Source organism: Podarcis tiliguerta, assembly GCF_965153285.1.
Source record: "Podarcis tiliguerta genome assembly, chromosome: 16".
Lineage (NCBI taxonomy): Eukaryota > Metazoa > Chordata > Lepidosauria > Squamata > Lacertidae > Podarcis > Podarcis tiliguerta.
In genome coordinates this window covers 991,146-1,015,049 of record NC_139549.1, presented here as the reverse complement: position 1 = coordinate 1,015,049, position 23,904 = coordinate 991,146, and the positions used below count along the sequence as shown (strand labels likewise).

At 50.2% G+C, this 23,904-nt stretch overlaps 2 protein-coding genes across 3 annotated transcripts in view; both read right to left on the bottom strand.

The window, feature by feature from the left end:
- The window catches only part of LOC310666065 (hemicentin-2-like), a 37,408-nt gene extending 15,141 nt beyond the window's left edge, over nt 1-22,267 (bottom strand). The window contains exons 1-3 of the mRNA XM_083416622.1: nt 22,107-22,267; nt 18,239-18,583; nt 17,006-17,305 (exon numbers count right to left, since the gene is read on the bottom strand). Coding sequence (XP_083272748.1) covers nt 17,006-17,305; nt 18,239-18,583; nt 22,107-22,179 — 718 coding nt within the window. The 5' untranslated portion in view covers nt 22,180-22,267. The remainder of the gene's footprint in view (nt 1-17,005; nt 17,306-18,238; nt 18,584-22,106) is intronic.
- The window catches only part of LOC310666072 (uncharacterized protein), a 1,539,811-nt gene that overhangs the window by 994,389 nt on the left and 521,518 nt on the right, over nt 1-23,904 (bottom strand). The window lies entirely within an intron of this gene.

Sequence of the window (23,904 nt, the reverse complement as noted above, 5' to 3'; positions counted from 1 at the left end):
GCCTGGCCTGCTCTGGTCCAGGGGGTCACGAAGAGGCGGACATGACTAAATGACTAAACAACAAAAGGAGCCTTAGGTGCAACCTGAAACCTGCATTCAGTCTTAACTGCTCCTTCGGAAACTGCCATCGCTCCGTTAGCAGAGCATTTGCTGGAGAGCTGCTGCCAGTCCGTGAGGGCAATACTGAGCGAGGCAGACCAATCGCCCAAGAACATAAGCGGGCCTGGGAAGGTGGCGGGACCAAGAGAAGGGTGAAGACTTGCAGAGTTTCCCCGGCATGAAGCTTCCTTCCCACACATACGCAGGCCGAGCTCAGCAAGATGGGAGTTCCACAGCAGTCTTGCTCCCCAGCAGATTCCAAAGGGAAACTGCAACACCAGATCACTGAATACTCGCAGAGAGCAAACCAGGCCTTGGTGTCTTTCTCAGACGTGGTTCCAGGGACACCCAGCGATTGCCCACTTTTTCACATACACAGGGAAAGCTCTTTATTCTTTTTCCAAAAAAAAAAAAATCAAAAAGTTTTTTTATTGATTTTCCATATTTATCACAAAATGACATAACAAAACACACAACAAAGAAAAACGCACTACACTACAATAAAATTAAACACAAATAAAAATTATTTCTTCAAATACCTAATTCTCCTTACATTGATAACTGACTTCCTTGAATCCTCTCTGACTGAATTTCATTATATCACCTATATAACAGTTCTCCAAATTCATATTTCTAATTATGTTGATTCCTTTCATTAACTAACCTCTTCTTCTTTATTAATATTCTAATCCTTAATATTTACTACCACATGTTCTTATTCTACCCCAAGCCTATTTATTACTTCCAAGAATTTTCTATTTATCTTATATCACAATATTTAGCTAAATATTCTTTAAATTTCTTCCTATCTTCTTGTGTCTCCTCTTCTTTCTGGTCACAGATTCTTCCACTCAGGTTGGCCAGCTCCAAGAAGTCCAGTGGCGTAGCGTGGGGGGTGCAGGGGGGGCCGGCCGCACCGGGCGCGACATCTGGGGGGGGCGCTCGCACTCACAGCTCTCTGCCCGAGTGCTAAAATCCACGGGTTAGGGGGTGCAAATTACTTGCCTTGCCCCGGGTGCTGACAACCCATGCTACGCCACTGAAGAAGTCCAATATCTTCATCTGCCATGAAGATGGTATTTCTTGCGATTTCCAATTTTTAGCTAATAAAAGTCTTGCCGCTGTAGTAGCATACGAAAACAGTCTAGCATCCTTTTGGGGGCAATTCCATACACAGGGAAAGCTCTTAATGAAATCACCTCTAGCACCTTTCAAAGGACAGCTGTGCTTCAGTTTGCATACTGATCCAGGTAGACTTTTCTTTAAAAAGAAAAATAGAAAAGCCATCAGCCGGCTGGATGTCAACAATAGTGGCTCCTGAGATGCACACCTGAATCAACTCCAAACTTTGTGGAGAGAACTACTCCACTGGCAGGGAGAAAGCTACTGCCGTTCTCCATTCTGGGATGCGGGTGGCGCTGTGGCTTAAACAACAGAGCCTAGGACTTGCCGATCAGAAGGTTGGTGGTTCGAGTCCCCGCGACGGAGTGAGCTCCCATTGCTCAGTCCCTGCTCCTGCCAACCTAGCAGTTTGAAAGCACGTCAAAGTGCAAGTAGATAAAGAGGTACCGCTCTGGCAGGAAAGTAAACGGTGTTTCCATGTGCTCTGGTTTCCGTCACAGTGTTCCCTTGCGCCAGAAGCGGTTTACTCCTGCTGGCCACGTGACCCGGAGAGCTGTCTGTGGGCAAACGCTGGCTCCCTTGGCCTGAAAGCAAGATGAGTGCCACAACCCCATAGTCGCCTTTGACCGGATTCAACCGTCCAGGGGTCCTTTACCTTTTACCGTCTCCATTCTGATCCACCTGCAAGGACAGAGAGAAACAGAACAAGCTGTGCCACTCCAGTATGCAGAACCAGCTATGCATGAACTGAGCAGCTGAAGAACGAAGGACCAGCTATGCAGGACCTGACCGGATCCAGATGCAGGCCCAGGCGGCAGCTTAGAAAAGATCCAAGTGACCCAAGTCCACCTGAACAAGCCAAGCATTAATCGAACCCTGGACAGTGTGCTCTGCTACTGGATCAATGAACATCTTCCTTCCACTTTATCTGTTCTACATTTTTTTAAAAAAACGTTTCTGGAAACCATGTCCCACTCATTCAAAAATAGTAAAGTCTGGCCTGTAGGGAAAAAATCCAAAGGGCAATAACTTTATTAGGTAAAGGTAAAGGGACCCCTGACCATTAGGTCCAGTCGTGACTGACTCTGGGGTTGCAGTGCTCATCTCGCTTTACTGGCCAAGGGAGCCGGCGTTCAGCTTCCAGGTCATGTGGCCAGCAGGACTAAGCCACTTCTGGTGAACCAGAGCAGCGCACGGAAACGTCGTTTACCTTCCCGTCGGAGTGGTACCTATTTATCTACTTGCACTTTGATGTGCTTTCGAACTGCTAGGTTGGCAGGAGCAGGGACCGAGCAACGGGAGCTCACCCCGTCGTGAGGATTCGAACCGCCGACCGTCTGATGGGCAAGTCCTAGTCTCTGTAGTTTAACCCACAGTGCCACCCGCGTCCCATAATAACTTTATTAGGCCAACCAAATAAACCACCTCTCTGTGTGTGGCTCTTTCCTGACCTCTGAAGCAGGTGGTGCATATTTATGCACACAGATTTGTGATGAGAAGTTTGTTTCGTGTTTCTTTTTGGGGGCTCAGTCCATGTGACTAGTTAAGGCTGAGACAGTTCTGGGCAGCGTTGGCAAGAGTTACTGGAATTTGTGGGAAGTGGCAGTTGCGGGGGGGGGGCAATTTGGCCTGAAATGACCATCATGGTTGCTGGACTCCTCACTCCCTCTCAGCCCCAGCAGGGCCATTGGTCGGGGAGCAGGATGGGAACTGGGGTCCATCTGGGGGGCCCCAGCCTGCTTCCCCCTTCCCCTGCGAGGAAGCCTAATTCTGGGCTTCATTTGCCCCCTTCACTTTTAATGTCTTCTTCAGCAAACTTTGAGGTTCTCCCAAACTTTTGGAGACCCCCTTCTGGTTTGGGCTCTGTTCCTATCAGTGCATGCACCCCCTGGTGGAGGGAGTGAATGAAAAGCACCCCAGTGTTCCGCCTGAAATAAATAAGTCAAGGTCTTATGTATATAATAAAGGTTCATAAATGTACCAAGCAAACGCGTACATAGATATATAGGCCACATGTTGAAGCTGCACAGGAGAGCAGCTATGGAGCCATTTTGACTCCCAGGCTGACCAGGTGTTTTCTCTGCAAGGTCAAACGGAGGAGCCTCCCCATTGTCTTTTCATTCACTAATCCTGTCTTAAGGGTATATCTGTGTATGAATAGGGTGAGCCTGTGACCTGGCTCAGGAACTAAGTATTTATCATTACAAAAGACTGGCCAGGCTCCCCAGGGTATCCAATCAAGTGAGCATTAACAGGTGACTTGCCAGACAGGAGGTAAACAACCCACTCAGATTTCTGCTTTAGCCCGCCCTTTCTGTGATGTAGGTATGATGTTTCTGGGGGTGGTCTTTGACTCCAGGGTGGGCAATTTAAAATGTCTATATAAGGGCGGACACACCTTGATTCTGGGTCCTCCTTTCCTGCGTGGGGTGAGTGAGGACCCTGTTGCAGCAGATCAATAAAGATCAGGCTTACGAACTTCTTTGATTCTCAATATTCTCTGGTTGGCCTCTGTTATTTTCTCCGACCGATAGAGAACCTGCAAAGGACTCTATAAGGGCTCTTGTGTCCCCCATAAGGGAATAAGGGCAGATTTTCGTTTATTACACGCCGCTCTGCAAGATCACCTCACCTGGTCACAATTCTTGTCTGTGGAGGATCTTCTCTTCCTCCTCCTCTTCTTCCCCATAATGAAGCTCAGGGGAGTTCTGTTATTCGGCACTGTGGGGTGTAATGAAATACATACAGGTTATGTCACTGCATTGACCAGTCGGTCTCCCTATATCCTCAAGAGAGCAGAGGGGGTGGCCCCCAAATTGTGGAACTCCCCCCCACACAGAGGTGTACCAAATGCCTTCATGGTAGGACAGAGGAAGTTGCCTTGTCCTTCCTCAGGCCCTGGTCCATCCAGCTCAATATCGCCTACTTGAACCAGGAAGAGCTCTTGAGGGTTTCAGGCAGGGAGTCATAAGTACATAAGAATACAAGAAGAGCTTGCTGGATCAGGCCAGCGGCCCATCTAGCCCAGCATCCTCTTCTCACAGTGGCTGAAACCCACAGTCAGGATCTGACCTCTCCTGTGGCCTTCAGCAACTGGTCGTCAGAAGCATTGTTGCCTCCAACTAGCCGTTGTGGCTAGTAGCCATCAATAGCCCTCTCCATCTCCTCTTAAAGGAATCCATGCTGGCGGATGCTGTGCCATTGTTTGTGTGAAGGAGGGCTGCCTTCTGTCTGTCCAGAATCTTCCAATGTTCAGCTTTGTCGGAGGCCAAAAAATTCCAGTGTGATGAGAGAGGGAGAAAACCCTTTCTCTAACCACTTTTTCCATGCCATGTACATTTTTAATACATGAACTTCTATTGTGTTGCCTCTGTCAGTTTGCATTTGGTGTGGTGTTCTGTTTATAGTATGCTTAGTGTTAAGGTTTTAGTCTTACTATAAGTTATTGAAAGAAGAAGAAGAAGAGTTTGGATTTGATATCCGGCTTTATCACTCCCCTTCAGGAGTCTCAAAGCGGCTCACATTCTCCTTTCCCTTCCTCCCCCACAACAAACACTCTGTGAGGTGAGTGGGGCTGAGAGACTTCAGAGAAGTGTGACTGGCCCAAGGTCACCCAGCAGCTGCATGTGGAGGAGCGGAGACGCGAACCCGGTTCCCCAGATTACGAGTCCACCGCTCTTAACCACTACACCACACTGGCTCTCTCAAAGTTTTAAGTGTGCTGCAACTGGGTTTCTTATGGATGTATATGGATTTGTGACCATTATGCTCTTTTGCCTCTTAAGTTTTTACTCTGCTAACTATACATTGGGGTCTGCTCTGGATCCATATGAGCAGAATTCTTGACAGCCTCTTCCTCGGCTCACTAATGCTGCAACCGTTCTTCATCAGGGAGTCGTTCCATCCCCATCATCATCGTTTTGGTCGGGTCCTTTCTAATCTGTCCTTACAATGGCCTAGGCCTGGCTGTAACCCACCCTGGGACCTTATGGCAAAGGGCAGGTGAGAAGTCTTACGAATAAACAAACACACGCATCTTCCTTACCTCTTTCACGCCTTCTGAAAACTATTTGCATGAAGCGAAAACCTGCAACCATCATGGCCACAATGACGCACACCAGGGTCTTCCTCCATTTCCCTGCAATGAACAAACGTTATTCCTTAGGGGCTTCTGCAATCGAAATGCCAGTTTGCCCATCCCAAGGTAAAATGAGGGTATTAAATGATGAAAATAAGCAAGTGGGTTCAATGGGCAATCCAAAACTATTAAGTTCTCCATAGCTTTGAACTGAAGGATTTTGTTCTGTTAAAATGTTTATAGATTGCTGGACAGGACAAAGCCATCGAAGTGATAAAAACTCAGGCATTTGGTGCATCTTAATGGTGTGAATTAATAACTGTCCCTGCATGGTATGTACGCATTTGGAAATAGCTTTAACTCAGTAGTTCCCAGAGTGGGTGGCAGCACCCCTGGCAGGCTGTGGAATAAGAGGCAAGGGGGGACAAGGGGGGGCACTGAGGCAGAGCTGCTCTGTGTGCTCCAAAGCTAAGCATGTAGGAACACTGAAAACACAAGGGGCTTCAGTTTCGAGAGAACAGGGTGCAAATTCTGTTACACACAACAGAATTTCCAGCAAAACACAACTTAAGGTAAAGATAACGGGACCCCTGACCATTAGGTCCAATCGTGACCGACCCCGGGGGTTGCTGTGCTCATCTCACTTTATTGGCCAGCAGGACTAAGCTGCTTCTGGCAAACCAGAGCAGCGCATGGAAACGCTGTTTACCTTCCCGCCGGAGCGGTACCTATTTACCTACTTGCACTTGCTTTCGAACTGCTAGGTGGGCAGGAGCAGGGACCGAGCAATGGGAGCTCACCCCGTCGCGGGGATTCGAACCACCGACCTTCTGATCGGCAAGCCCTAGGCCCTGTGGTTTAACCCACAGCGCCACCCGCATCCCTATGAATTATATATGAATGCTTAAATTTCCCAGGCAGAAAATGTGGAGAATGGGGTAGGGGAGCAATGAATTGCTTACCTTCACTTTGGGAAACGCTGGACACATCAGGTGGGTCGCTCTCTGGCGCAGGAACTGTCAAGGGAAAAGTTGCAGCCATCTTATTAATTGCTCAGAAGGATGGACAAAAATGGACGGATTCGTCGTGACTTACCAGAGACAGTGAGATTGAATGCGAATATTTCCATCTTGGAGGTGGTGTATGTCACTCGACAGTTCAAAACCCCAGTCTCGTTTTCCTGCAAGGCCTTGATCCGCAGAATGGTCTCATTAAGCACCTCTAGTCTGTCCATGTCTTTCAGGTTAGAAGTCCTCAGTTGTCCGTTCCTGAGCACAGCAAGCTCAAAGGGGGTGCCATTTTGGGGGTATAAGTCCCATTTGATCATCAGCACAGTTTTCCCAGCGGTTATATTTAAAGGGAAAAGGACTGGTTTTCCAGGCATCCCAGTAACCTGATGAAGAGGAGCTTTTTTCGGGTTAGCAACAGCACCTAATGAAGAAGAGGAAGAAGAAAAAGTTGAGGAGGAGAAGAAGATCCAGAGAAAGAGAACAAGAAAATGAAGGAGGAAAAGGAGGAGGAGGAGGAAAAAATCAAGGAGGTCAAGAAAGAAGAGGAAAATCAAGGAGGAGAAGGAGAAAATCAAGGAGAAGAAGAAGAGGAAGAGGAAGAGGAAGAGGAAGAAGAAGAAGAAGAAGAAGAAGAAGAAGAAGAAGAAGAAGAAGAAGAAGAAGAAACAATTGGTCTTCTGAGACATGATGTAAAGCTTGGAGAGGGTTGTATTTGGGGCTATTGCTTTGGGCAATATCCTGATTCATAAGAACATGAGAAGAGCGTAAGGTAAAGGTAAAGGGACCCCTGACCTTTAGGTCCAGTCATGGCCGACTCTGGGGTTGTGGCGCTTGTCAGGGGTTCAGGAGCAGAGTCACAGGAGAGGGAGGAAATGGAGAGCGAGGGGGAGGAGTCCGAAGGAAATGTCAGCGATGACAGCAATCCGAGGTCTCTGAGTCTCTCCAGTGACTCGGAGGATTCACAGAAAGGGGCCCCCATAGTCAGGGCAAGGGGAGTGCCCAGGGGGACACCTCAGGAAGAAGGGGCCAGAGGGGACTCAGAGAGTAGCAGCTGGAAATCCGGACCAGCGTCCCCCCCAGAGTGCAGTAGGGGGGAGGAGTCCCAGGCATCGCGATCAGGTGGCGTGCGGGCAGTGGGAGAACGTGAGGCAGGAGTGACCACACCCTCGTCAGGGAGCGAGGAAACGGTCATCAGGAAAGTTAAACGCGCGCGCCAAGTTCAAATGTACAGGAGGGCGGCACGGTGGGCAGCCCGGGTAGGGAGCCAGGTCCTAAAGCCCGCCGAAGAGAGGGGGAGGAGTCAGAGGGGTCAACGTCTGCGTCGGAAGAGTCCAGGAGGGAGGAGACCCCGGGGGGTAGTAGGACCCAGAGGAAGAGAGAGAGAAGGAAGAGGTGGAGTAAGATTAGAGTCTTAAACTGGTGTACAGGGGGCGGAGACTCAGACGGAGCTTCGCCGGTCTAGACTCCAGACGTAGAGCTGGGACGCTGAGGCTTGGAAATGGAAACTATTATTCAATAAAGACTTTGATACTTTACTACCGGCTAGCGTTGGTCCTTTGTGAGCTGGGACCAGGAGCCAGCTCTGACAGTAAGCTCCGTCTCCAAAAGTTTTGGCACCAAGAACCTCGCCACGTGAGTCGACGCAGCGAGGGCAGAGGAGGGGTGCTTCCAGAGCTCACAAAACTCAGGCAAGATGACTACGGAAGAGCAACTAGCAGCCCTGCAAGAAGCTGTGACACAACTCAGCACGGAGGTACTTGCATCCAGGAAAAGAGAGGAGGAAATGGTTAACGCCTGCCGGGATCTCCAAGTCAGGTTGGACGTGCTTTCTAAACAGGGGCAACCGGGACCCAAAGCAGAGGGCATTGGCTTGGGGAGAAGGGGAGGCAGCCTTGTATCTCATTTCGACGGGAGTTTACAGCAGTACCCCAACTTCAGAGCAGACCTGCTGTTTGCGCTGGATCTGCTAGGAAAAGACTTTAGAGATGAGAGAGAGAAAGTGGGGTTTATCTTGTCCCATTTGCATGGGGAGGCCAAAACGTGGCTGAGGAATTTATGGAGAGATAATGATCCGGCGCTCCAAGATGCGAAGGCTTTCATTAAAGCAATGGATTCGTGTTTTTTATCAAAGATAGACATCGATATTGCCAGGAGAGACATACACGGACTTAAACAAGGCAGAGCCAGTGTGAGGCAGTACCATGCACGCTTTTTCGGACTAGTTCATGCACTGGGATGGGAAAAAGATTCTGCGCCAGTGAGAGACCTCTTTTGGGAGGGCTTGAATGCAGATGTAAAAGCGGAGATTGGAAGGGGGGAGAGACCAAGGAGCACCCAGCAAGTAGTCCAGAGGGCGCTGGAAATCGGGGTGCATCTGGAGGAACGTCCTTGGAACAGAGAAGAAGGACGTTGGGGAAGGGCACCAGCCAGAGCACCTCCCTTCTATCCCAAAGAAGCAGCGCGTGCGCACTCCACACCCTCGCAGGGAGGGGGAGAAGAACCGATGGAGATCGGAGGTGCCAGGGCTCAGTCAGCTACCAGAGCCCTAACCCCGGGAGCAGTCAAAACGAAGCCTCCTAGAGGGAACAGGAAGTGCTACATCTGCGACAGTGCTCAGCACATGGCGAAAGAGTGTCCCCAGAGGCTCCACAAGCACACTGCAGCCTCGGCAACAGTCACAGAGACAACTCAACAGAGAACACCGCAACAGTTAAACGACGGAGTCTGGCTGGAGGAAGAGGCACTGGGGTCCAGCCAGACAAGTCAATGAAGCAATCCCCAGCAATTTTGCAGCCCACAGACCCCCTCCCACCCAAACCAGTGGTGCAGCTTACAGCATCTCTCCAGCTGCCCAATGGACGCACTCTGGAAGTGCCGATCACCATTGACTCCGGCAGCAACGCCGACTTTATAGGACTGGATTTCATTCAGCAGCACAATATACCGCTACTACCAGCCACGCTGCCCCTGAAAGTTGTCACGGTGGATGGCAGAGACTTGTTAGGGGGGCAGGTGGTGCAACAAACGCAGCCAATGGTGATGCGGATTGGAAATCACCAAGAAGTCATCAGCTTCAATGTCACCCACCTGTCAGACACGCCGGTAGTCTTCGGCATGAGTTGGCTGCACAGGCATAGCCCAGCACTGGCGTGGTACCAGCGCCAACTGACCTTCGGCTCCTCCTATTGCGCGGAACATTGCATCCTTCCTAGCCCGGAAGAGGGAGGGGAAGACCCGCAGCTACAATTAGGCACGCTGCAAGCAGTGCCACGCAAGTACGCAGCGTTTTTGGAGGTTTTCTGCGAGAAGGAAGCAGACAAGCTGCCTCCCCACAGGCCCTATGACTGCAAGATTGACCTCCTGCCAGGGGCGACGCTGCCAACCGGGAAACTGTATTCCATGTCTGAAGACGAGCTGCAGGAACTCAGGGAGTTCATAGACCTCAACTTGAAGCGCGGTTTCATCCGGGAGTCGAAGGCAGTGGGGGGCAGTCCGGTACTCTTTGTGAAGAAAAAGGACACGCCCCAAAAGAGGCTTGTAGTTGATTTCAGGCTCTTAAATTCCAAGACCAAGCCCACGGCCTTTCCCATGCCCAAAATAGATGACCTGCTCGCAACGGTGAGGAAGGGACGCGTTTTCACTAAGTTGGATCTGCGAGGGGCGTACAACCTGATTCGCATACGGGAGGGAGACGAGTGGAAGACTGCCATGTTCACGCCCCTGGGCACTTATGAATACAGAGTTATGCCTTTTGGATTACAAAATGGCTCTCACTGTTTTCAAGCCTTCATGCATCACGTCCTGGCGGGTCTCCTCTACAAGAAATGCGTCTGCTTCTTGGACGACATCCTGATATTCTCAGAATCAGAGGAGACCCACGAGAGAGATGTCAAGGAGGTTCTGCAGAGACTGCAGGAGCATCGGCTGTACGCCAAGCTGGAGAAGTGCCAGTTCGACAGGAAGGAGGTGGATTTCCTGGGCTACAAGTTGTCGGACAAGGGGCTCGCCATGGACAGCACCAAGGTTCGCGCAGTGTTGGACTGGAAGAGCCCGCGCAATCGGAAGGAGGTCCAGCGGTTTGTGGGTTTCGCCAACTTTTACCGCAAGTTCATCAAGGGGTTCGCGATGCAGACAGCGGCCATTACCGACACGCTCAGCTCCAAGAAGAAGAAATTCATCTGGACGGAGCAAGCGGAGCAGTCCTTCCAGAACCTTAAGCGTCTCTTCTCGTCCGAAGAGCAGCTACTACATGTGAATCCCGGCAGACCGATGAGAGTTGAAACGGACGCCTCAGACAGAGCAGTGGGCGCAGTACTGTTGCAGCAGGACCCGCAGGGGGACTGGAGACCGTGTGCCTTCTACTCTAGGAAGCTCAGCAAGTCAGAGCAGAACTACACCATCTGGGACAGGGAGTTGCTGGCCATTCATGCAGCATTCAAGGCGTGGCGGCACTTCCTCATCGGAGCCAAACACACAGTGCAGGTTCGCACGGATCATAAGAACCTGGAGTACTGGCGCACGGCAAGGTTCCTGAACCAGCGGCACATCAGATGGGCGGAGTTCTTTGCGGATTTCGACTTCAGGATAGAGTACATCCCAGGCGACAACAACATCATGGCAGATGCACTGTCCAGAAAGCCGCAATACCTCGAAGAGGCGGCACCAGCAGCGGCCAAGCACATTTTCGCTCCGAAAGCATGGGCGTGCGCTTCAGCAACCGTGGACCTGGAGGCGGTCCGTCGAGCACTGCAGAAGGACCCCTTCGCACAAGCCAAGATGGAGGAGGTGCACAAGGGCACGGTGAAGGACGACGAGTTCCAAATACGGGACGGATTGCTCATCCGGAGAGGAGCACTCTATGTACCGGGAGACGACCTCCGGGCGAAAGTACTGCAGCAGTTGCACGACGCACCCACCGCCGGGCACTTTGGCAAGGAGAAGACGGCAGAACTAGTTGCCAGAGATTTTTGGTGGCCCAAGATGAGGGGGGAAGTCGCGGAGTACGTCTCGAGGTGCGACACCTGCCAAAGGGCCAAGTCAGTGCACAAACCTCCGGCGGGACTGCTCGAACCGCTGCAGACACCGAGCGAACCGTGGGAGAGGGTGGCCCTGGACTTTGTCACGGATTTACCCAGCTCAAGGGGTAAAACGGCAGTGCTAGTGGTGGTGGACATGTTCACTAAAATGGCCCACTTCATTCCATGCGCGAAGGTGGCCACGGCGGAACAGACCGCCAAACTGTTCATAGACCACGTCTTCAGGGTGCACGGTCTGCCACGGTCTATCTTGTCCGACAGGGGGCGCCAGTTCATTTCGAACTTCTGGCAGAAGCTGATGGGTTTCCTGAACGTCAAGATCAACCTAGCGTCGGCGAGACACCCGCAGACCAACGGACAAGCGGAGCGCGTCAACGCCATCATGCAGCAGTACCTGAGATGCTATGCAAATCAGCAGCCGACAACATGGGTGGACTACCTGCCGCTCGCTGAGTTCGCCTACAACAACACGAAGCACGTGTCCACGGGGGTGACACCGTTCTTCGCCAACAACGGGAGGCATCCCAGAACCTTCCCGGGATTAGAGAGACTGGGGGAGGGGGAGCCACAGGCAGCGGAAGTCTTGGCGGCAGAATTGCAGGAGGTTCACGAACAGCTTAGGAGGCAGTTAGAACTTGCAAAGCACGCATACAAACTGCAGGCTGACAAGCACAGAAGGGTCGGGGAGGACATACAGGTGGGAGACTGGGTGTGGTTAGCGGCCCACGCAGTGCCGACCAGATCATTAGCGAAGAAGAAACTCGGACATAAGCAGCTAGGACCTTACCAAGTTGAGGCACAGATCAATCCGGTGGCCTTCCGGTTGACACTTCCGGAGGGATCCAGAATGCACCCAGTATTCCATAGGTCGGTGCTCACGCCCTACAAAGCACCTCACCGATTTCAGGCGCAGGGCACGGCACCAGACCCGTATAGGGAGACCCCCCCAAGGAGGGAGTCGCCAAGAAGGGAGCCCATCAACCAGGTCACAGAGATTTTAGACTCGAGATGGGGGGAAGAGGGAGTAGAATATTTTCTCACCAGTGAAGGTACCCCGGCCAGCGCCAACCGTTGGGTGCCGGACTATGCCCTGAACGAGCCTCTTCTCAAGGAGGAGTTTCATGCCTTGTTCCCACACAGGCCCATGCCAGCCGAGTATTTCGACGACTGGCTTTTCACACCCACGCTTTCAACCAGCACATTCCAGGGGTTCACCTCGGACGAGGAACCGGCAATAGAAACAAGTTCCCCGGAGGGCTCGCCCTCGGGGTTTGCCTCAGACCGCTCGTTTTGGTGGGACGATCGAGGAGAGGAGCGGTGGAGCAGGAGGTGGCTGGGGGGTCCTTGGCAGGCAACGGACCCAGAGGGGACCGAGGGCGAGATGGACATGGACGTGCTGGGGGAGGACATTGGGTTCGAGCATGGCGGCACGGAGATGGAAGCAGAGGAGATTGAGGTCGGCGAAGACAAGGAGGACGAGCCGGACTTATCCGGCTGGATGCACGCCACGGGGGACGAACTGTATCCGCCATTCACCCCCACAACGACGGAGCACCCAGCACCCCCGCCGGAGGAGGGGGAGGGGGAAGGGGGGGCTTCGAGGGGGGGATGGATGTCAGGGGTTCAGGAGCAGAGTCACAGGAGAGGGAGGAAATGGAGAGCGAGGGGGAGGAGTCCGAAGGAAATGTCAGCGATGACAGCAATCCGAGGTCTCTGAGTCTCTCCAGTGACTCGGAGGATTCACAGAAAGGGGCCCCCATAGTCAGGGCAAGGGGAGTGCCCAGGGGGACACCTCGGGAAGAAGGGGCCAGAGGGGACTCAGAGAGTAGCAGCTGGAAATCCGGACCAGCGTCCCCCCCAGAGTGCAGTAGGGGGGAGGAGTCCCAGGCATCGGGATCAGGTGGCGCGCGGGCAGTGGGAGAACGTGAGGCAGGAGTGACCACACCCTCGTCAGGGAGCGAGGAAACGGTCATCAGGAAAGTTAAACGCGCGCGCGCGCCAAGTTCAAATGTACAGGAGGGCGGCACGGTGGGCAGCCCGGGTAGGGAGCCAGGTCCTAAAGCCCGCCGAAGAGAGGGGGAGGAGTCAGAGGGGTCAACATCTGCGTCGGAAGAGTCCAGGAGGGAGGAGACCCCGGGGGGTAGTAGGACCCAGAGGAAGAGAGAGAGAAGGAAGAGGTGGAGTAAGATTAGAGTCTTAAACTGGTGTACAGGGGGCGGAGACTCAGACGGAGCTTCGCCGGTCTAGACTCCAGACGTAGAGCTGGGACGCTGAGGCTTGGAAATGGAAACTATTCTTCAATAAAGACTTTGATACTTTACTACCGGCTAGCGTTGGTCCTTTGTGAGCTGGGACCAGGAGCCAGCTCTGACAGCGCTCATCTCGCTTTACTGGCCGAGGGAGCCGGCGTACAGCTTCCGGGTCCTGTGGCCAGCAGGACTAAGCCGCTTCTGGCGAACCAGAGCAGCGCATGGGAGAGGAGGCTAATGTGGTGGGATGGCTGGAGGTTGATGGGCAGAGCCAGCCCCTAGGACACACATAACTTCGCAAAGTCATCCCCCCAAATAGAATGCCTGGGTTCAACCCCCCCACTTCAATATTAAAATACAGTAATACAGTAATCAAAATTCCCTAAACAACTATTGTTGCACTCAGTGCAGAAATTAGGGAAAGGCTGTGATATGGCTAGGTTCAGTGCTTTTCCCCCAAGACAAATACAGCGGAACCTCAGTTCTTGAATGTCTCCGTTGACCAGCGTTTTGGAACCTGAAGGCCGAAAACCCGGAAGTAAATGCTTCCATTTTCAAACGCGCCTCGGAACTTGAATGGCTTCCGCTGCATGTTTTTCAATTTTCTCAGATGAATTTGCTGACTCGCCTTGGTTTCCAAACGTTTCGGAAGTCAAACGGTCTTCCTGAATGGATCACATTTGAAAACTGAGGTTCTGCTGTAAATGCTGGAACTTGCCGTGAAGTGGTTAGAGTAAGTTGACTTGGGGCAGCTCTGAACAGATGCTGGTTTGACTACAGTTGGGTACTCCACTGGTAGAGGTGCTCTCAAGTATGGCAAGCTGTCTCCCTCACTACTTTGGGAGTTGCTCCTGGTTCGGGTGCAGGTCAGTTAAATGTGCCCTGACTCACTTCTGCTCTAGGGCAGCTTGGAAGAGAGCCCTTTTGCAATAATAATAATAATAATAATAATAATAATAATAATAATAATAATAATAATTTATTATTTATACCCCGCCCATCTGGCTGAGTTTCCCCAGCCACTCTGGGCGGCTCCCAATCAAATGTTAAAAACAGTACAGCGTTACATATTAAAAACTTCTCTGAAGTTTTCCCTGAAAAGCTCATGCATGCAACGGGAGAGGCTTAAAGCTGGCTGTCGCTACATGGGAGTTGGATTGAGGAAAAGGAAATAAGAATTGGCTCCACTCCACTGGAGAGACCTGTCAGGAGTAAGCCTGGACCAATGGTACCAAATAGTATGGGAAACAGCCCTACTAGAAAAAATAACCCATTAGCTGAAACTGACACGGGGACAAATAGAAGATAGTATGGCTCCCCTTTATCACATACACAGCCCAACAAGACAACAACAAGAACCCACCAACGGCATACAAATCAATATGGCTAACCTGATCCAAAACACCCACCCACTCCACTCACACAAGAAAACAAAAATCACCACAGCCAATCACAAGCAAACAACCACACCCTGGGCCAACCCCAACCTCTCTCACCACCAAAGGAACACATGTGAACAGCAGAGAACCTGCACAAGCGATGCTGACACAAAACCCCACATATAGTAAGTAAAATAGAAACATTGCCACCCGACCCCACCCCCATCTCCCCCCACCTCTTTCCCCCTTTTCTTCCTAATGTCTCAACAAATGAAACCGATTTGTAAAAATGTTACATGGAAAAAATACAAGAGACATTACACATACTTCTGTAAATCAAGAAAATCGTTAATAAAAATACATTAAAAAAAAGAAAGAAAAAAGAATTGGCTCTGCTCCAAAGCTTGACCAAGCGCGGCTGGGAGCCAGATGGAGTCATAGGTCTAAAAGAAGTGTAGACTCGCATGCGCTGGCCAGCTTCTGTTCTGACTTGAAATGTTCATTTGGGGCTTCTCAGAAGTACATAAAGGCAAGAAGAGGGCGAGGGGAGTGCTGGCCTGCAATGGTGCCCACCTGAGAGGTGGCAGAAATGTGATCTGGTGCCCTCCGGGTGGGAAGAAAGACTGGGTAGGTCACTAATGCAGGCGAATAAGGTAAAGGTAAAGGGACCCCTGACCATTAGGTCCAGTCGTGACTGACTCTGGGGTTGCGGCGCTCATCTCACTTTATTGGCTGAGGGAGCCGGCGTACAGCTTCCGGGTCATGTGGCCAGCAGGACTAAGATGCTTCTGGCGAACCAGAGCAGCGCACGGAAATGCCATTTACCTTCCCACCAGAGCGGTACCTATTTATCTACTTGCACTTTGACGTGCTTTCGAACTGCTAGGTTGGCAGGAGCAGGGACCGAGCAACGGAAGCTCAACCTGTCACGGGGATTCGAACCGCTGACCTTCTGATCGGCAAGTCCTAGGCTCTGTGGTTTAACCCGCAGTGCCACCCGCATCCCTAATGCAGGCGAATATGTAACACCAAAAAAGGAAGTGCAGGATGTACTGTATAGTGGTGATAAGGGGACAGGAAGTGTGTTTGGAGGGATGGAGCCTGACATGAGGATGATGAAGGAAATCTCACCCCCTCCACTCCTCAGTCGCTCTCCTTTGCCACCGTTGTGCCTTTGCAGGAGAAGGAAAGCGGAAGTCTTGCTTCTTGAACCACCGCTTCAAACTGCTTCCGCAGTAAAGTTGTTGATGCATCTATCTGTCCACCGCAGGCCAAGATGACTGTGGGAGGTTCTGTGCATGGAAATGCTGTTTACCTTCCCGCCTTTCCCACTTCATGCAACTACAGTGGTACCTCAGCTTAAGAACTTAATTCATTCTGGAGGTCCAATCTTAAGCTGAAACTGTTCTTAACCTGAAACACCACTTTAGCTAATGGGGCCTCCAGCTGCTGCCACACTGCCAGAGCACGATTTCTGTTCTCATCCTGAAGCAAAGTTCTTAACCCAAGGTACTATTTCTGGGTTAGCGGAGTCTGTAACTTGAAGCATAGTAGTCATTCATTTTCCATCTAAACAATCTTTCTTCATACCCTTGTAATTCAAATTTTATTGGGCTATGGTCTGAAATTACTGTTGGTTGGATTTCCATTTGCAGGATTCTTGGAGTTAATTCATTTGAAACCCAAACTTGGTCAATTCTTGACATTGACTGATTTGGCTCTGAATAGAATGCAAATTGTTTCTCCAATGGGTGTCTCAGTCTCCAGATATCAAGCGTTTTTTTCTTGTTTTTTGATGGAAAATTAATAAAAATACAGAGCTAATTAATTAACCCAGACAGTTAACTGATGTCTCTTTTAAACTTTTCTTATACGGTTTTATGGTTTTGTTGCTGTAAACCACTTTGATATGTTTTTTACGGCCCAGCAGTATGCAAATATTCTGACAAATAAAATAAACTTGGAGAAAGACAGGATACAAACACATTAAATAAAGAAAGGCTAATGGGGAAATGGGCCAGGGGTTCCTTACCTTCAGCTGGGCAGAGGCTGAGGAGATTGATGGAAATGTTCTTCTGATCAGCCGGATTGCTCACCAGGCAGGTGATGTTGGCATCTGAGGCGTTGCGATGCCAGAACAGATGGAGATCTTCTCCGTTGTCAGAGAGTTGGTGCCAGTCCGGGCTCTCGCCCAGGGCTCTGAGGGGATTCCCTCTTTTCCAGGAGACACGGAAGTCTCCCTTTCCGGATGCCTGGCACCGCAGGGTTACATTGCAGCCGTCAGGCGTGTTGGAGATCAGTTTATGGGTGACCTGCGGCTCCCGCACTGGCTCTGTTAGAAACGAATTTTTAAAAATGTTTTATTCTTTGTACGCCTGACTGCGTTACCCCAGCCACTCTGGGAGGCTTCCAACAGAATATAAAAACACAGTAAAACACCAAACGTTAAAATCTTCCCAATACAAGGCAGCCTTCAGATGTCTTCTAAAAGTCAGATTGTTGTTTATTTCCTTGACATCTGATGGGAGGGTGTTCCACAGGGAGGGCGCCACCACCGAGAAGGCCCTCTGCCTGGTTCCCTGTAAGCTCACTTCTCGCAGCGAGGGAACCGCCAGAAGGCTCTCGGAGCTGGACCTCAGTGTCCAGGCTGGACAATGGGGGTGGAGACGCTCCTTCAGGTATACTGGGCCGAGGCTCCTTCAGGTATACTGGGCTTCAAAGGTCAGCACCAACACTTTGAATTGTGTTTTACTTTGATGCCTCAGGGGTTTCACTGACTGGGGGTTTTGGGGGGGGTGGTGCTGGCTCCTTCCTCATCACCATTTCCACATCCATCAGATGGGCTTGATGAAAGAAGAGTGTCAGTTGCTGGAAACCACAGGAGGGAAGAGTTGTTCCCGGGTTCTGATTGTGGGCTTCCCATGATGGGCATCTGGTCGGCCACAGTGAAGACAGGAGGCTGGACTAGATAGGTCCCCTTTGGCCTGGTTCAGCAGATCCTTCCTATGTTCATATGCATGTACGGCGACGCATTCTGCAGCCTAGGGGCCATCACCAAGAAGTCCCTCTCTCCATCCCCCTCCCTAGGCCACCCTCCCCAAACTTTTGAGGATGGCAGGACTACCAAGAGGGTCCCGACTGCCGATCTCAACACCTGGAAGGGTCTGTAAGGAAGGAGGTGGACTTTCCCCTAGGCAGGTGAAAGTGTACAGGACTGAATTTCTCCCACATCCTTACAGTGTGCGATGGTGAAACAAGTACATACCATAGACAGCGAGGCTGAATGTGTGTGATTCGATCACTCCTGTGGAAAACGTCACATGAGCCGTGTAGACCCCACTGTCCTTCACCACCAAATTGCTTATCTTCAGCGTGGTGCCATCAACCATTTCCAGACGCTGCCCCAAACTGTCGCTCGTATTCCACCGCTTCCATTTCCCATCGCTGAATCGCCCAAGGTCATTTGCCTCACCTTGTCGAGGGTGGAATATCAATTTAATGGTGGACACAGAATTGTTCGAGGTTATATGTACACGAAGCAAGGCGGAGTCCCCCAAGATCCTGTTCAGCTGAATCGTAGGAGTCTTCGGTTCCCGACTGCTTACAAGGCCTAGGTGTTTTTGGGGAGGGAAAAATAAGTAAGAGGAGAAAGGGAGAAAGTGAAGGGGGGAGTGCCAAACATTGATGCTTCTTTTATATCAGGTAAAGCAGGATATCATAATATTCTTGCACGTTTGCCAGATGGTGTGAATGACTCCTTGAGTCCTTTCCAGTTCTCGGGTCCTGTACACAGTGAAGGTTAGAATGTAATAGACGTTGGGACATAACATACAGATGACAGATTGGAAGAGGCTATGGAAAATAGATTTGAAATTTAAGGCATGTTGTACGCTGAAAGAAAATGATATGAAAATGATGTATCGGTGGTATTTGACTCCTACTACATTAGCAAAAATGTATAGAACATGTATCTGCTGGAAGTGTAAAGAAAAGCAAGGTACATTTTATCATATGTGGTGGAAGTGCAAGATAACAGAAACTTTCTGGGAGATGATATATAATGAAATGAAAAAAATGTTTAAAGTAACTTTTGCTTAAAATAAAAACCCAGAAGCTTTTCTAGGAATTACATGTACCAAGATCCCAAAGGACCAGAAAAGGCTTTTTATGTATGCGACAACAGCCGCACGGACTTTACTAGTCCAGAGATGGAGGGAAGAAACAATGTCGACTGGGAAGAATGGCAAACCAAGTTGATGGACTATTCTGAAATGGCGAAATTAACTGGGAAGCTCAGAAACCAAAAGGACAAGAACTTTAATAAAAGAATGGGGGGAAATTATAATATATCTACGAGACCATTGTAAACAGACGAAAACATTAGCAGGATTTTAACCACATTTGTAAAGTAACAAAAATTAAGGATAATTTAGAGGGACAAAATATTTGGATAATGAATTGATATGCAGATATAAATATTAGCATTAGGGCCCATGAAGGGGAGTGGGGGGAAGTTGCGAGATTCAGAGTAATCTCTGTACAGTGGTATCTTGGTTTACAAACGTAATCCGTTCCAGAAGTCCGTTCTTAAACCAAAACCATTCTTAAACCGAGGTGCACTTTCCCTAATGAGGCCTCCTGCTGCCGGTGCGCTTCCACTGTTCGGATTCCGTTCTTGGACCGAGGTAAAGTTCTCAAACCGGAACACTACTTCCGGTTTTGCAGAGTTCTTAAACCAAATCATTCTTAGACTAGACTGTTCTTAAACTGAGGTACCACTGTACAGTCATACCTCATGTTACATCCGCTTCATGTTACCTTCTTTCAGGTTACGTCCCAAGGCGACCCGGAAGTACTGGAAAGGGTTACTTCTGAGTTTCACCGCTCGCGCATGTGCAGAAGCACAAAATGATGTCATGCGCATGCGCAGAAGTGACGAATCGCAACCCGCGTGTGCGCAGACGCACCGCTGCAGGTTGCGTTCTTTTCATGATGCAAACGGGCCTCCGCAACGAATCCCGTTCGCAACCAGAGGTACCACTGTATAAGGATTTAGATTTGCTTTTGTTACATGCTGTTTGTTTTTTAAAATCAAATAAAAATTATTTCCAAAAAAACAAAGAATGCAATAGAGGTTTCACTTGCTAAATTAGTTGGACAAGTTTCTTTGTACGAGAATGACCTAAGCTGGCCCCTTAAGTGTCCCCATCAGCATCGCCAAAGAGTGGGCCAGGTTGCGAGAGCTACAACCAAGTGATGGGGACCTCCAGGCTAATGGACAGCCATCGAACCTCTGTTTCAAAACCTTCTAGGTCCACCACCTTCTGAGGCTCTTACCATCAGAAAGTTCTCCCTAATGTTTAATTCAAATCTCCTTTCTTGAATCTGTTGGTTGAATCTGTTGGGATACTGCCAGGGAGACAAAGTCCATCATGATCCCACGTCAATTCCGGACGATCCATCGATCTCCCGTAGATACAGTATCAGTCAATTAGCGACACGAGCTTCAGAAATAGCTTGGCACATTCCAGAGCTGGTGCACGCTCTATCAGCAGAGTTCGCACAGCGAAAGATGCACTCAGGAGCAGTGGCGTAGCGTGGGTTGTCAGCACCCGGGGCAAGGCAAGTAATTTGCGCCCCCTAACCCGGGGCAAGGCAAGAAATTTGCGGGGGGCCCCCCCCACTGCACTGTCCCTCCCCCAGATAGTCCCTTGCTCTCCCTCCGCACCGCACTGCACGCCTGGCACCCTCCTCTCCACAGTGGGCGGCTTGGATCGGATTCGCACAGCCAGCACTGCAGTGAGAGAGAGTGAGTGAGCCAGGTAGGGGCAGAGAGCTGCGAGTGCGAGCGCGCAGTGGCATGGCGTGGGTTTTCTGAGCTTGCACAGAGTGCTTTTCCTCCCTGTGGGCAGAGCCAGCTTGCTTCTAAATACCTGAGCTCTATAGTTAGAGACTCACCATTTCCCCAGTTGGCTTGGCCCCCAATTTCTCTTACTATAGAATTTGGGGCTGGTGGTGGAGGAAATCATTATTCTTCCCCCTTGCTACCCCCCCCCAAAGCATAAGAGAGGGACTCCCAAGAAGGTGAAGCAGGATTTCACTCCAGGGTATCTCGGAAGCCCAGACCCCCGATCTCTCCCATAGCGGCTGGAGGGGTCATGGAGGCACTGAGCCCGGGAGGCGGGCAGCCAGCCAGGGCGCACGCACCTACCCAACCTCGCTGCGCCCAGGCACGCTGCTCTCTCCAACTTTCCTCCCTGCCGGGCCAGTGGCTCCGCCTCCACCTCTTCCTTTGCCTCTTTGAGCAAGCGATTAGCAGGCTCGGATTGGATCCTGCGGCAGGCAGGCGGCGCCTCCACCTCCTCCTCCCGGCTTTGCTGCTCCTCCACCTCCTCCTCCTCCACCTCCTCCTCCCTGCTGCTGCAGCTGCTGCGCGGCTCTTTTCCCTCCCGCTTCCTCGAGGGGGGCCGGCCAAACGGAGACGACGATCCCTCCCCCCAACCAAGCCTCGATTGCTTGTCCCTTCCCTCTGGACTTGCGCCCCCCCCCCCAAATGTTGCACCCCTGGCACCCCCCACGCTACGCCACTGCTCAGGAGAGCATTATTTATTACTTTATTCAGCGTTGGTCAGAACAAAAAAAACATGACTGCCTGCTTCGATGTCTCAGGCACAGAGAGGAAACAAAAGCAATAGACAAACAGAAACTTCCTGTGAGCAGAAAATACGCAGACTGTGACTCATAAAGCCTGCTACCTTTTAAGGTGGAACGGAAATATCCTAACAGAATCTACCCTCCAGAGCAGTGGAAGAAAAGCTTTCTCCACTTTCCATGTTGTTCCCTTTTGTGGAATGCTAATGGTTTAATTACTCTGGAGCTGCCCTGAGTTACATCAAAGCACTGGAAGTGCAAGACAGAAATCTTTGCATAGTTCTTTCTGATTTGTCTGCACAGGGTTAAAATTTATGGGCCGAAACTCCTTCCTGTTAACTGAGCGAGCCCTTTCTCTGAGCCGCCTCATTCAGCTGTAATTTAGCCATCCCCGCTTCCTCTTTCATGACAAACCTCGCTCCCTGACTCTCTTCAACAACCTCGCCCCCCTTCAACAAGCGAGCAAGATTTGCAGAACTTACCAAGGAAGGAGCAGATGAAAGTGCCCAAGAGAAGACAGGCCATGGAGATTTTGCCGGCACATTTTGCAGCCATGGCTGTGCATGTGCTGCAAAGCAAAGCGCAAAACTTTGAGCTCAGGGCTGTGTTGAAACAAATCACGACACAAAGTCAGCAGGAAAGCAGGAAAAGTGAGGCCAGGGCTCAGATTGGTGATCTGGGATCTGCTGATTAGTCAGTAAAAGTGAGTCAGTTTCCTTGCTGAAATTCTGGCAGTCTGCATAACTCATTGACCACAGCAGATAAGAGTCCTTGTGAGCCATTGGGGTGTGTGTGTGTGTGTGTGTGTGTGTGTGTATCTCAAGAGGGGGGAGTTGAGCAGTTTGTTTATATCTTCTTTCTGGCAGAGACACCACCTTCCCAACAAAGGTCCGTATAGTTAAAGCTCTGGTTTTCCCAGTAGTGATGTGTGGAAGTTAGAGCTGGACAATAAAGAAGGCTGATCGCCAAAGAATGGATGCTTTTGAATTCTGGTGCTGGAGGAGACTCTTGAGAGTCCCATGGACTGCAAGATCAAACCGATCCATTCTGAAGGAAATCAGCCCTGAGTGCTGACTGGAAGGACAGATCGTGAAGCTGAGGCTCCAAGACTTTGGCCATCTCAGGAGAAGAGAAGACTCCCTGGAAAAGACCCTGATGTTGGGAAAGATGGAGGGCACAAGGAGAAGGGGATGACAGAGGATGAGATGGTGGGACAGTGTTCCCGAAGCTACCAGCATGAGGGAGGCAGTGGAAGACAGGAGGGCTTGGCGTGCTCACAGGGAAAGCTCTTTATTCTTTTTCCAAAAAAATATATTTTTTCAAAAAGCTTTTTTATTGATTTTCCATATTTATCACAAAATGACATAACAAAACACACAACAAAGAAAAACACACTGCACTACAATAAAATTAAACACAAATAAAAATTATTTCTTCAAATACCTAATTCTCCTTACATTGATAACTGACTTCCTCGAATCCCCTCTGACTGAATTTCATTATATCACCTATATAACAGTTCTCCAAATTCATATTTCTAATTATGTTGATTCCTTTCATTAACTAATCTCTTCTTCTTTATTAATATTCTAATCCTTAATACTTACTACCACATGTTCTTATTCTACCCCTAAGCCTATTTATTACTTCCAAGAATTTTCTATTTATCTTATATCACAATATTTAGCTAAATATTCTTTGAATTTCTTCCTATCCTCTTGTATCTCCTCTTCTTTCTGGTTGCGGATTCTTCCACTCAGGTTGGCCAGCTCCAAGAAGTCCAGTGGCGTAGCGTGGGGGGTGCAGGGGGGGCCGGCCGCACCAGGCGCAACATCTGGGGGGGGCGCGCTCGCACTCGCAGCTCTCTGCCTGAGTGCTAAAATCCACGGGTTAGGGGGCGCAAATTACTTGCCTTGCCCCGGGTGCTGACAACCCAAGCTACGCCACTGAAGAAGTCCAACATCTTCATCTGCCATGAAGATGGTATTTCTTGCGATTTCCAATTTTTAGCTAATAAAAGTCTTGCCGCTGTAGTGGCATACGAAAACAGTCTAGCATCCTTTTGGGGGCAATTCCATACACAGGGAAAGCTCTTAATGAAATCACCTCTAGCACCTTTCAAAGGACAGCTGTGCTTCAGTTTGCATACTGATTCAAGTAGCCTTTTCTTTAAAAAGAAAAATAGAAAAGCCATCAGCCGGCTGGATGTCAACAATAGTGGCTCCTGAGATGCACACCTGAATCAACTCCAAACTTTGTGGAGAGAATTAGTCCACTGGC